The 13859-nt window shown below is 36.7% G+C and overlaps 1 protein-coding gene across 9 annotated transcripts in view; it reads left to right on the forward strand.

Moving 5' to 3' along the window:
* LOC122743064 (actin-binding LIM protein 1) overlaps positions 1-13859 on the forward strand; it is a 157069-nt gene that overhangs the window by 132440 nt on the left and 10770 nt on the right. For 4 of the 9 annotated variants that reach the window (XM_043987750.1, XM_043987752.1, XM_043987754.1 and 1 more), the window contains 6 exons: positions 90-137; positions 2764-2910; positions 5690-5781; positions 5913-6018; positions 11772-11833; positions 12817-12877. In XM_043987750.1, coding sequence (XP_043843685.1) covers positions 90-137; positions 2764-2910; positions 5690-5781; positions 5913-6018; positions 11772-11833; positions 12817-12877 — 516 coding nt within the window. The remainder of the gene's footprint in view (positions 1-89; positions 138-2763; positions 2911-5689; positions 5782-5912; positions 6019-11771; positions 11834-12816; positions 12878-13859) is intronic. The other 5 variants (XM_043987753.1, XM_043987756.1, XM_043987757.1 and 2 more) reach the window with 2 other exon arrangements.

The raw sequence follows: 13859 nt of genomic DNA on the forward strand, positions 1-13859 counted from the left end.
CGTGGCTTGATATTTGGTTTATTTTTTTCTTATCCCATAAATGAATTGCACTTTCCATACTCACACATCTTTGCTTTTTCATTCCACAGATCAAGGGATCAACATATACCGAAAACCACCCATCTACAAACAACATGGTAAACCTGCTTTCTTCCTCATAACTCTGAAATAGGAAAGTCAACTCAAATTCATATCTTTGCTGTTCACTGAAGTACTTATCCAGGGCTTCTTTTAACAAAATTATGGCAACCAGTGGAAGGGATTTCCAGACATATAAAGGGTAATTCGAAGATACGGTATTTAACTGTGGTCCCTGAAGGTACAAATTTTATGCATATGTCATAGAAAGTTGATTTCCTAGAGGAAGTAAATTCATTGTGGTAAGATTGTATTATAAAAGCACCCAACTGAACCTAGATCACAGTCTTATTAAACCAGATCCAGCAGTCAGAAAACCAATTTTCTTTCTCTTTGTGGTAAAGATAAGAGTTTTATATATGGCCTATATTGCATGCTGACTTCCTAACTAGACTAATTGACTAGAAAGCATATATAACCCAAATAACTATGAAGAGCATAAATGTAGTTAGGCCAGCAAAATGAAAGCAAATGAGACAAGCCTCTTTGGGTAAATCAAAGTCATTTAGTTGCCCAGTTACTCAGTTCCTTGAGCCTCTTTAGGTGCCTTGTGAGTATTAGAGTTAATGTGGTTTAATAGAAGTGCTAAACTCAAAGGTCAATAGGGTTCTAATCCCAACCTGGCCACTCACCAGTGGTATGATCTTAAGCATCTTCATCTCTCTAGGTCTCAACTTCCTCATCTATAAAATTAGGGAGTTAGACTACATGACTAACCTAGTCTAATCGTTAACTCTTAGGTCCCTTCTAGCTTTAAGATTGTAGAATCCTTTAGTTACACAGTAGAGAAACAAATTGCCTACTACTTCATGAGTAATAAACATAAACTTTTGTTAAAGTTGTTATCTTCCTTTTGCCAGGAAATTAGTATTTTTGAGATGAAGAAATGTTATCATTCTGTATGAATTGCATTTTCCTCCATAATCATTGGGTCTCTTAAAGGGCTGTGTCATCTTTATGTATTTATGGACAGATAGAATAACAAAGGCTACCTTCAAGGGTATGCTTTATTTATTGGGAGTGTTTAGAAAAAGTATAACCAAATTGTGCCTGGAAACTTGAAGACTGCCTTTGGAATAAACTATCAGATAAGCATCACAACTCAAAATGCAAATATTATTTAAAATTTATAGGGGGGAAAACTATACATCAAAGCTTTAGGAGAAAAACAAAAAAAATTAAATGGCTTGGGTTCTTTCAGTTTGTTCTTTTTTTTAAGTTTTACATGATATGCTTGCATTTTAAGTTTCTTAACATTATTTTTGTTTGTTTTTTATGGTTTTAATGTGTCTTCCCACCCTCTCATTAACTTGTGAATGTTTAACCACTGATTTCACCAATTCTAATCCGTAAGTACTGTTTGAAGTCATGTTTCTGTTTCCCTAAAAAAGAATTTTCCCAGAATTTGGGATATCAGTTTATATACTATTGCATATAGTAATATCTCTCCCACTTAATTCAAAGCAGAAGCCACGCAATTTAAATTTAAGAAGTTTAGATATTACACATTATTTATTTACAACAAAGAAACAGTGTTGGTATTTTTCTATTAAAATGACCTTTAATCTGAAGATTCTCTCTAACTTTATATAGATTAATCAAGAACAACATGGTTTCTCATACATGATATTGACCTAGGAATCTAGAGAATTATCTCCTAGATTTGGCTTGACTCTGTCATTCATTAGATGTGTGATTTTGAGTCAATAAACTTCTCTTAACCCATTTGCTCCTAAGTAAAATGAGAGATTTGGACTAGATAATCTTCCAGGTCCCTTTCTCATTCTAACATTCTGTGATTTAGAAAGAATATTTAAAAAACAAATTAGTATTACACTAGTCCAATTTATCTACAAACACCTTAGAAAAGACAGAGTTGAGATTTAGTTGAGAATTACTTAGCTTTATAATTTATGTCCTTTTACTCTCTGATTTGTAATATGCACCTGGGATTAGATTTAGACCTAACTCTTCCTTACGGCTAAGTATAATATGAGAAAAAGAAATACAAGTATAATAATTACATTCAGTTTGGCATTCCATTCATTTAAAATTGAATGGCTCATTTGTATGTGCCAAATTTTGAATGAAAATGGTTAATAGATATGGTAGATACATATTATATTGCTAAATACAATTTCCTCCAAACTGAAAATTGATTCCTTCTATTCTGTTTGGGGTTTTTCCTGCACTGGGGCTTAAGAAAGCAGGTTCCATGAAAATAATAATTTAAAATGATTGCAACAGCACTAATCCATTTTTAGTTTCTTATCTAAGAGTCTAAAGCAAACAAGCATGCTGATAATTTCCTTAACTCTCAGTGAGTCAAAAGTCTGCTTGATGAGTTTCCCTTAGCCCCTTTTATCACTAATCCCTCTAACATGAAACCATTCTAATTAAATATAGGGTGAGACTGAGCCCCTGAACTTGACACTAAAAATAAGAAAGATTAATCTAGTTGACTCTGGTGACCTCTAAGTGGCAATGAAAAAACAGTTGATGCTAAGGGTAATTGGACTCCTGTGGAGTTAAAATTTTGACCAGGGCACCAGGAACTCCATTGCTGTGAGATTATACCACAAGTGCTTTAAATCAATAGCTAAGTTCCCCCTGGTTACCCTCTAGATCCAGCTGCCTTGGCAGCACAGAGCAAGTCTTCAGAGGATATCATCAAGTCCTCCAAGTTCCCAGCAGCCCATGCTCCAGACCCCAACGAGATACCAAAGATTGAGACGGACCACTGGCCAGGTCCTCCCTCACTTGCTGCCGTAGGTATGCAAATGAAACAACTAAGTTGAATGGGCAAGGTCTAAGGGTGCTAGTAATTCATAGTAATGTATGAGAAATTTTAGCATGTTGGAAAAATTTGTGAGGAAAATGCCAAAAGAAGAAAATAAAGGACAGAAATAAAGACCAATGTGGTATTAATTTAGATGTAAAGTATTTGAAATTTCTCTATATAAATGTGCTAGAACTTGTTATAATTTAGTCTCTACTCCAGTTCAGAATTTGGTAAGAAGTTTATCCACATTGGATCCTCTCTAAGGAGTTTCTTATTGGAACTACTAGAAAGATTTCATTATAATATTATTTCACCTAGGATATAGCCCTAGATAATAATATGCATTGTTATTGCATACAATTCTTGCTTAGAAAGATTTGCTGAGCCCCTTAATAAGAGACTTCTTCCTATACAAATTGTCTTCCAGTGTTTTGCTTTTTCATTAGCTTTCTCTTTTAATAACCAGGGCAATCACCTTAGCAATTAAGTATTTTCCCTTTTTTGAATTAGACCTTTTTCTGTTGTACCATGAAAGACCATAGCACAATTCACGGATGTTCAGGAAGTATCCCAATACAAGTGATGTTGGTTGCATGTCTTCACCTGCATTGTTGTCACCAATTCCATACTTTTTCATCTATGAGGTCACCCTTTAGCTGTTCCATTCATTGTATTTGGATTTAGTCAAAATATGTTTGTATCTGTACCTTTGTGTCTACATAGTTGGCTTAATGAGGTTCTAACAAACTGAAAGGCCTGGAATTCAGAATTGGGGTGTCAACTATGATAATGTACGACTTAAATTTCTCTTTCCAAATTTCTGTAGTCATCCATTGCAGAGAGTGCTGGATTTGGAGATAAGAAGATCTGGGTTCAAATCTTTCCTCAAATGCTAGCTTTGTGATCCTGAGCAAATCACTCTAAGCCTCAGTTTTCTCATCTGTGAAATGTAGATAATAGTAGCATCTACCTCATAGGGTTATGGTGAGGTTCAAATAAAATAATATATGCAAAACTTTGCAAGCCTTAAAGCAGCACTTAAATGTGTTGTTGTTGCTATTGTTATTAATTATCCTCATCCTCCAAAACTTTCTGTCCATTATGATATCTAATTTTTTTCATCACGTCCTTTTTACTTTTATGAGGAGTCTTTTAAAAAGACCATGAAGTGGGGCAGCTAGGTGGCTCAGTGGATAGAGCACCAGCCCTGGAGTCAGGAGTACCTGAGTTCAAATCCAGCCTCAGGCACTTAACACTTACTAGCTGTGTGACCCTGGGCAAGTCACTTAAACCCAATTGCCTCACTAAAAAAAAAAAAAAGACCATGAAGTGATTGGTATTTAAAGGTGTAGGAATGATTGAGGAGACAACATGCTGCAGCGGAGAATGCATTGCCTCTGGAGTCAAAGAACCTGAGTTCTTATCCTTGCTCTGTATGACCTGGACAAGTCACCTAACCTCTCTAGGTTTCAGTTTCCTGAGTACTATAATGAGAGATTTGGACCAGATGACCCTTGAAGTCCGTTGCAGTTCTAGTTGTATGAGTCTTTAATGGAAGGGAAATCTACTTGGCCAATTCTTCATTGCTTCCATAGATCCATGATTTTATCAGTATGGGTACTCACTCCCCAATACAGGGAAAAACCTGCCTTCCCAACTTATTTGAAAGTCTTCATAAGATGTAATAGATCAAAAAAACTTCATCACCTGGAGGCCATAAGGAAGAAATAAAAAGAAACAAATTTGGAGGGTAAAAGACATTAACAGGAAGTCATTTAAAACTTTTTAAAAAGCTTTTATTTCTACATTAACTAGAGTAACAAAGAACCAAGATTATTCATTAGCCAAAGTTTATTTTGATTAGATTTCTAGCATCTCCTTTTTCCTTGCACAGATTCATACAAAGAGTTCAGAAGAACTCAGCACAGTCTTCCAATCATTCAGAGAAATTCACTACTAGGAAAACTGAACATGACATGCCACACTTTATGGAAGTGGATGCATAATTTTGTGGCCCTCACACAGACTAGAATTTTATTTTCAGTTATAGGGAAACCTCTTTATGATCATTTTCAAAGGGCTGATAAAAAGCAAGTGTTAGTAGTGGGAAAATATTATTTTTTATAAGCCAAGACTTTTCAAAAATAAAAATTTAGACGTCATGAGAATAAATTTTATGTATTATGAGTGTATATATTAAAGAAGAGAGAAGTATTCCATATTATTAATTTTTTCCTCAAAAGGAATGTTTTCATTCCCTAAGCAGTGGTTGAATCACTGATCCATAGATCAAATTGCTTTATGACAATTGACAATATGGATTCCTAAACAGAATCTCCCTATAGTTGACTTAAAGTGTGGCTGCTTAGAACCTTCTGACAATGAAAACAAAGCAAATACCAATCATTTATACCACTTGGTGTGAAACCAAAATCCCTACCCTTATGGCATAATGACTTGTAGTCACTTAACAAATTGAGCAAATGCCCAATAAAAATTGGTTAGGCACTTGTCTGCAGTACTGATTGTAAATAAAATAATTATGTGAAACACTTTGAGTTAGTTCAATTGCATGTGTACATCAGAGATGGCCAGGACAGCTTAGAAGGGGTGGATTTTTCCCTGGCTGGTTCACTGAAGGAATGTGACTTAAAGAACACTACCAGCATTGTCACTATTACCAACTTATTGAAGATAAGTGGACTAGTCCTTTAGGATTCTTTCTTGTGTCAGGATTTATATAAGAAGTTCTTTTTACTATGAAAATAGGAACGGATATGAGGCGCAGATCCAGTGGCCGAGAAGAAGATGAGGAGGAGCTTCAGAGACGTCGGCAACTTCAAGAAGAGCAGCTGCTGAAGGTTTGTCATCCGGGAGTCAGCCTTATTGCTTTTATTCAATTCTTTTGAAAAGGTCCTGAGAAGTCACTACAGTTCACTAGAAAACAACTTCAGGTTTCATTCACATTTATTGTTCCATTCCCTACAAATAGCTTAACTCAGGTCTGGGGCAATTGATACTGAAGGAAGAAATGGAAAAGGAGACCCGGGAAAGGACTTCCCTTTCAGCCAGTCGCTATGATTCACCACTTAATTCATGTGAGTAGCACATCCACACACTTCCTGAAATTGGCCTTTGGGTCCGTATGAATGTATCTTGTCTTTCATTTAATATAACATAACCTTACCGTTTGATAAGCCAGTTGTTTCTCTGGGACAGAAAGGTGTAAACTGCATGATTTCTCTCTTCTTGGAGAAGTCCATTCATCTGAGTCCTCCAATGACTTTGCTCTTCATCAGTTGTTCTGTTCTTTCATCTGTTTCCTTATGTTTGTACTCCCAACCAGTTGTCATGTGCAATGTTCTTGCTCTCATTGCTTTTCGAGGCTCAGCTGACTCTGAGTATCTCAGATGTGATTCCTAAGTGGGACTTACTGAACTGTTGAACTGGACAGGTCACATCACCAAAGCAGACATAATCTGCATTATATTCAAGAAATTCGCCAGAATGGCAGAGAGTTTGGGTCTTTAGTAGGAACAAACTGGAATCAAGAAGTCCTCAGAAATCAGGTGCCACCTCAGGGAGGTGTAGGAGAAATTTCATGAAGAAAAAAATGCTGCTCTCTTTTTCTACCTCCTCTCTCTCTTCTCTACTCTTCCATTCATGTTATCTAACTGCTTTCCCAGAAATCCAGCCGTGATTACACTTATATTTTCATCATACATTCTCTCTATTACTTTGGAAGCCAGAAGAAACTGAAAGTGATTGATGGCATCCTGTATTAGCTTTCTTTCCTTACTATTTGAATAGGTTTTGGGGTTTTTTGGAACGTGGATTTCTTTCAAAATGCTTTATGTAAATTCACAATACATGAATTTATATAAAGTATGAACTGTCTGTATATACATATATCTACACACACACACATACAAAAGGTGTCCCAAAAGTTTTTATGCATTTTAAGCTATTAAAGCTTAATAACTTTCTCATCTTTTTTTTAAAAGCATATTGGATTTTTTTTTTTTTTGATGAGGCAATAAGGGTTAAGTGGCTTGTCCAGGGTCACACAGCTATTAAGTGTCAAGTGTCTAAGACCAGATTTGAACTCAGGTCCTCCTGACTCCAGGGCTGGTGCTCTATCCACTGCGCCACCTAGCTGCCCCTGTAGCTGACTCTTAATGACCTAGTATTGGGTTTTCTTGGCAAAGATACTGGAGTAGTTAGCCATTTCCTTTTCCAGCTTGTTTTACAGATGAGGAAACTGAGGCAAACAGGGGTAAATGACTTGCCCAGGGTCACATAGGCAGTTACTGAGGCCAAATTTGAACTCAGGTTTTTCTGACTCCATTCCTGGTGCTCTATCCACTGTACCACAAATTGTTCTGTAGATAGCTTGTCTATACATAATTGTTTACATGCTGTCTCTACCACTTGACTGTGAGCTCCTTCAAAGCAGGGGCTATCCTTCGCCTTTCTTTGTATCCCTAGGGCTTGCACATAGTAGATGTTTAATAAATATTTATTGACTGACTGACAGTGTTGGACTTGGAATCAGGAAGGTCTGAGTTCAGATTCTACCTAAATGCTATGTGACTCCAGACAAGTAACTTACTCCTTTCAGATTCATTTTCCTCACCTTTAAAATGAGGATAATAATAGCACTTAACCTCTCACCCTTGTGAGGATCAAATGAGGTAACATACTTAAAGCACTTGGCAAACCTTAAAGCACTTTACAACTGCTTATTATTATTATTAACAATAATAATTAATAATATTAATATGTATTATTATTATGGAACTAGGCAAAGCAATAGCTAAATTCATTTGGGGGAGCAAATGGTAGTGAATCTCTTTTTTGTTTTGTTTTGTTTTGGTTTTGGGGTGTTTTTTTTGTGGGGCAGTGAGGGTTAAGTGACTTGCCCAGGGTCACACAGCTAGTACGTGTCAAGTGTCTGAGGTCAGATTTGAACTCAGGTCCTCCTGAATCCAGGGCCAGTGCTTTATCCACTGCGCCACCTAGCGGCCCCAAATGGTAGTGAATCTCAAGGAATATAGGAGAAAAAGAGCAAATGAAGGGAGCATAGCCTTACCAGACTTCAAAATATAAGGTCACACAAACATTTTGGTACTTGTTTAGAAAAACAAACAGAAAAGTTTATGAGTAGATCAGAGTAGATAAGCAAGAAAGAAGTGATTAATAACAAAAGGTCAGTGTTTAATGAGCCTAACTGCCTAGCCAGCCTTATCTAATTTGACTGCCCTCCATGCTCTCTAAAAATCCAGTCAAACCAGATTCCTTTCTGTCCTTTGCATCCGTCCTGCATTTTTCTTTTCCATGACTTTCCTTCTGCCATTCTTTGACCTTAAACACTTTTTTCCCTGTTATAGTTCATCTTTTTAGATTAAGTTCATCATTTGAAACTGTTGAGATCCTTTTTGATCCTAGTTGTGCCATTCACTAGGGTGAGCTAATCCCTTCTTAGCTTTGTGTCATCTGCAGATTTAATAAGGATGTTATTTGTGCCTTTATCCAAGTTCATAAATATAACATGGCCAAACAGAAATCCCTGGGATACTCCTACCTCTTCATTTTAGGGATAAGGATTCAGAGAGGTTGGGTGATCTGTCTCAGTTCACAAAGCTAGTAAATGGCAAATCATAGATTTGAAACCAGATCTTCTGGTTACTGGTTTAGTCGGTGTATTTTTGCATTGCTTTAGTGCATCTATGGATCTGTTATCTTTTTATTGTGGGTAGTCACTATGATCATACAAATCACCAATCCTCAACATCTTATTTCATGTACTTTTTGTCCTCTTTCCATAAAGCCTCCAGAGACTCTACCCAAAATGCTAGGAACTGTCTTATTGTTCTTTTCAAGTTTTGTGAATACTGGGACAGGTTTAGTGTTCTCTGCCCCTATCTCTCTTTATTCTTTTTCTTTTTATCTTTTTATTCTAATGTCCTCCCTCTGTTAATTATTTCCTGTTTATCTTATTTATGGCTTGTTTGTATATAGTTATCTGCATGTTGTCTTCCCCATTAGACTGTGAGCTCTTTGAGGTCAGGGACTGTCTTTTACCTTTCTTTGTATCCCCAGAACTTACACAGTGCCTCACATATAGTAGGCACTTATTGACAGACTGACAGACTTTCCATCTCTCACTTTTGCTGCATGAGTACCCCACCTTATTTTCTACTTGACTCTGATTCCTTTCGCACATCATAATGCTACAGCCTATTAACACTCAGTGGGAGTTTCTGTTGCCCGTTATGGCTTGTGTAATTGTGATTATTCTAAGATTTTGATGTTCTATGAATCACAGCCTTTATAACATCAACTTGTCATATTGAAGTTTAAAAAAAAAAAGATGGGATCTTAGAGGAGGGAGTAGCTTGGTTATTATTGAAAGAGCTTCATATTTTTCCAAATGATATCTAGTATAATATCCTCCTCCAATTCAATTCTGGACCCAGTCCATTATCCAGTTGTAATTCTTGTTTAGAATATATTTACTGATAGTCTGTCCCATTTTTTTAAATGTACTTTTTAAAAATCTGCTATCATACAACCACAAAGATATAACTGCCTGTATTTTTGGCAAAATGGGCACCTTCTTGGTGTAACAATTGGAATGACACCACCTGCTGGAGAGTTACTGTAGGAAAGCTCCACCATGTGGAGAAGGCGTCTGAGGGCAAGCCATGTGGCTTTCCTTGGCATCAGGAAGTGATGTTTGCTCGTGGGTACTATCATTCAAGACTACCAGCCAATTAGCTTGGAGATGTGTGTGCATGTGGACGGGATGTTCCCAGTTTCACAGGAGGCTTGTGGGATGAATGAGGTGTGGCTCACTCTCTTTCGTGAGGACTCTCGTGGAGAGCGGAGCTGGAGACATTAGCTCCCCAAGATAGACAGCTGAATCTAGGCCTTTTCTCTCTCCACCAAATTCTTATTCTCCTTAATAAATGCTTAAAAGTCGAACTCTTGCTAAAGCTTATAATTTATTGGTGACCACTCATTAAATATTTTAGACAGACTAGCTAGAATTTTAGCCCCTTACATTGGGAAGTGGAAAGGATGGTGGTAATCACCACTTTGAAAACAGCCATGTCTTGCAAAGAGAGACCATAAAAGAGAGAGTGATGTAATAAGCATTTTCCATTATGTCAGTATGGTAAGGATCCGTGATTTCACCAACATGCTAACTCCTTTCACCAATATAGATAAGTATTAGAGAGTTAGTTACCAAAAAGTCAGAGAGATTAAATGATTTGCCAGTGGTGTCACAGTTAGTGGCAGGATTTCATCCCAGGTCTTCCTGATTCCAAATCCACTACACTATGCCTTTCCATTATTCATTCATTCAGCAAACTTTTAATAAGTGCCTGTTGCATGCAGAGCATTGCATCTTTAGTAATATAGGAGAAATATAGAATCTTGTCCCCTGCCTTCATGCAGTTTACAGACTAAGAGCTAAGACATCAGCACAGAAAACTAAATGGACAAATTCACACAATCAGCCCATTAAGTTGTAAAATTCAGTTTTAATATAAATACTGATATTGATTGAAATGGTCATTATGCCTGTTATATTGTGTCAGACATATTCTTTCTTAGTTTAATAAGTAAATTACTCCATGAGGTTTAGCAACTTTATCCCTCAGGAGTGCTTAAAAGCCACATTCCCTGGAGCTTGATTAGCAGCAGTCTTGAATTGGACACCAGAATGCCTAGGCAATAAAACAAAACATCATTGAATGTACCTGCTAGAAGAGACCTTAAAGCCCAGGGATTCTTTCCCCTTTTGTGGCATGGACTCCTTTGGCATTCTGGTGAAACCTAGGGACCCCTTCTCAATATAAAATAAAATTAATGTAATAATAAAAGAAATCAATTATATTGAAATACAATTATCAAAATATTTTAAGTAATTTTTTAAGGCTCAGTTCTACTGATCTACTCCCACTTCTCATCATAACAACAATAATAAAGCACTTATGCTTTTCTATGTCACTTTCCCTTAATTTTTTGTTCTTACAAGGCATCAACTGACAACTCTTGTCTGGAAGCATCTCCCAATTGACCTTTGCTGTAGACTATTTAGCAGACAATTGTAGTCTATAGTGATTCAATTATGTCTCTACCCTAAGAAGAAAAGCACATTTCTTTCTAATTCTGTCATCTTTTATATGTGTTCCTACAAATGTTGAGTTATTTGTCGTTAACTTTTGGCAAATAAGTGGTGACTGTTCTCATAAATGAATGAATGAACAAATGAATGTGCTCTTGATTAGAACTTCCCAAGTGGTACATCATGACGGACCAATAAAACTTGGTGACTGATGAGATAGAAATCCAAGCAACTTGAAAGGAACCCATATAGGAAGGGGGGCTTAGCCAAGAGTCCTGCTCCTCCAGCGATGTGTGAATACCTCTGTGTGTGTGTGTGTGTGTCTGTCTGTCTGTCTGTCTGTCTGTCTCTGTCTCTGTTTCTCTGTCTTCCTGTCTCTCTCCCTCTCTGTCTCTCGCTGTCTCTCTCTCTCTCTCTCTCTCTCTCTCTCTCTCTCTCTCTCTCTATCTCTCTGTCTCTCTGTCTCTCTCTCCCCCTCCCCCTCTCCCTCTCCCTCTCCCTCTCTCTCCCTCCTGCTCAGAGACTTCACTGTAAGCACCCACCATGTACTAAACAGAGTTCTGTTTGGTGGATGATTGGTCCAAATGTCATTTATTTCCATTGCTCAAATACAGTGGTTTGAAACTTTGCAGGCTTTCTATCAGGTTTTTTTTTTTAACCTGAAAAACTTCAATTTCCTAAAATTTTCTTCTTGTTTTTTTCCCTCCTATTTAGCTCCACATGCTTCATCTAAAACCTCCTCCCTCCCTGGTTATGGAAGAAATGGTCTTCATCGGGTAAGTAAGGTTTCTCTACTTCTTCAGAGACAGCCTTAATATTCCTTGTCTTGAAGTTTGATAATCAGTTCAGTTCAATTCAACAGTCATTTATCAACCATCTACTTTTAGTTTAAATTGCTATGTAGTATTATTTGAATACATATTAACTGTTTGAGTAGAGTAAAATAACTTTAATTTTTTATTTATATCTTTTGTTTTTGTACCTTTTTAATGCTACTTTCCCATAAATACCCATATATACACATTGAAGCTTCCCTTGTGACAGCAACAACAACAACAAAAAACATTTGACATAGCATATGTAGAATTCCATACCTCTGGTCCCTACCTCTACACTAAAAGTAGGGAGTTGGCTTGAATCATCTGTCCTCCAGAATGATGAGATAGGCCATTATCATTCATTGTCGTTTAGTTGCCTTTTTTAGGAAGGTTTTTGTTTTCATTGTTATAACCATTGCATGAAGTGATTTTTAAATTGCTAACACCTTGAGTGCCTAGTATATCTATTTTGAATCTAAGATCTAGAGAAATCTCATTACTGAGAAAGGAAAATTAAATTATATTAGACTTCCACGGGAAGTTTATGTAAAGAGAAAAGATCAAATATTCTTCCTGAAAGTGTTTTTATGATTAGGAAGCCAGCACTGAACAAAGAAATAAGAAGTCATGTTATTACATTCTGCTGAAATGAGCAAAGCATAGATGTTAAACAGCTCCAATTGTGAAACTAAGTAGGAAAAATTATTATTCCTTGTGACCAAGAGCTGCTCATCTACCTAACCTCCAACAGCATGGTTAGATCTCTTATTATAGTCAGTAAGATTTTAAAGTGGTAAGAGAGTAAGACAGTGAGAAAAAGGAAGATCATCTTAGTTTGTGAGGTATTCTTTAGACTTCCATCTCTCTTCCTTCTTCTTACCCCTTTCTCTGAAACACTACCATGAGATACTTTCTTACATATGTGTTTCCCCCTGTTACAGCCGGTTTCTACAGATTTTGCCCAATACAATAGCTATGGTGATGTGAGTGGTGGGATTCGAGGTAAGCCTTCCTACATCAGTATTTTCTGGTGTCTATGAATAGCTATCATTCATACTTTTTCCCATGGGGAATAGTAATTGAAATATAAAATTCTATTATAGAGAAATTTTTTTGTTCTATAAATAGGCAGTATGCCATAGTGCATAGTGAACTGGCCATGGAGTGAGGAAGACTGGTCCAGCTCTTACTTCTGACATATACTATGAGACTCTAGACTGGTCTTTTTACTTCTCAGGGACTCACACACCTCCTTAAGTCTATAAGTTGCAGACCAAGTGCTATCTACATTGGGAAAGAAAGATTCCTTATCAGGAGCTTTCCATATGAATAAAATCATAGGACAAGTTCAAAACATATCTTTTCTATACTTACATAATAGTATATGTAATTATGTATGTCTTGTGTATTACAAAACATAATTTATATATGTAATAAGTTGATTGAGAGAAAAAAAGAAACATTACTTTGGATTTGGTTAGGGAACATTAAAGGCTAATTTTTTTCATCATTGTTTTCTCTAGTTTCGTTTTTTGTTTTTTTGTTTTTGTTTTTGTGAGGCAGTTGGGGTTAAGTGACTTGCCCAGGGTCACACAGCTAGTAAGTGTTAAGTGTCTGAGGCCGGATTTGAACTCAGGTACTCCTGACTCCAGGGCCAGTGCTCTATCCACTGCACCACCTAGCTGCCCCTCGTTTAGTTTTAAAATAAGACACATGATATGTGTGTATTGAGGTGTTTTCTACTTATGTCAGATTACAAAAGCAAGAATTAGTTATCATAGTGGTAATAACATATATGTATTTCTTTGTGAGTTAGTAGAATTAATCATGAAGAAACCCCAGAGAAACACTAATAGTATCAAGTGATGAAAACCAACTTGTTGAAATATATTGCATTTTTTTTTGTGTGAGGCAATTGGGGTTAAGTGACTTGCCCAGGGTCACACAGCTAGTAAGTGTCAAGTGTCTGAGGCCAGATTTGAAC

The sequence above is a fragment of the Dromiciops gliroides genome, chromosome 2 (genome assembly GCF_019393635.1).
Source record: "Dromiciops gliroides isolate mDroGli1 chromosome 2, mDroGli1.pri, whole genome shotgun sequence".
Classification (NCBI taxonomy): Eukaryota; Metazoa; Chordata; class Mammalia; order Microbiotheria; family Microbiotheriidae; genus Dromiciops; species Dromiciops gliroides.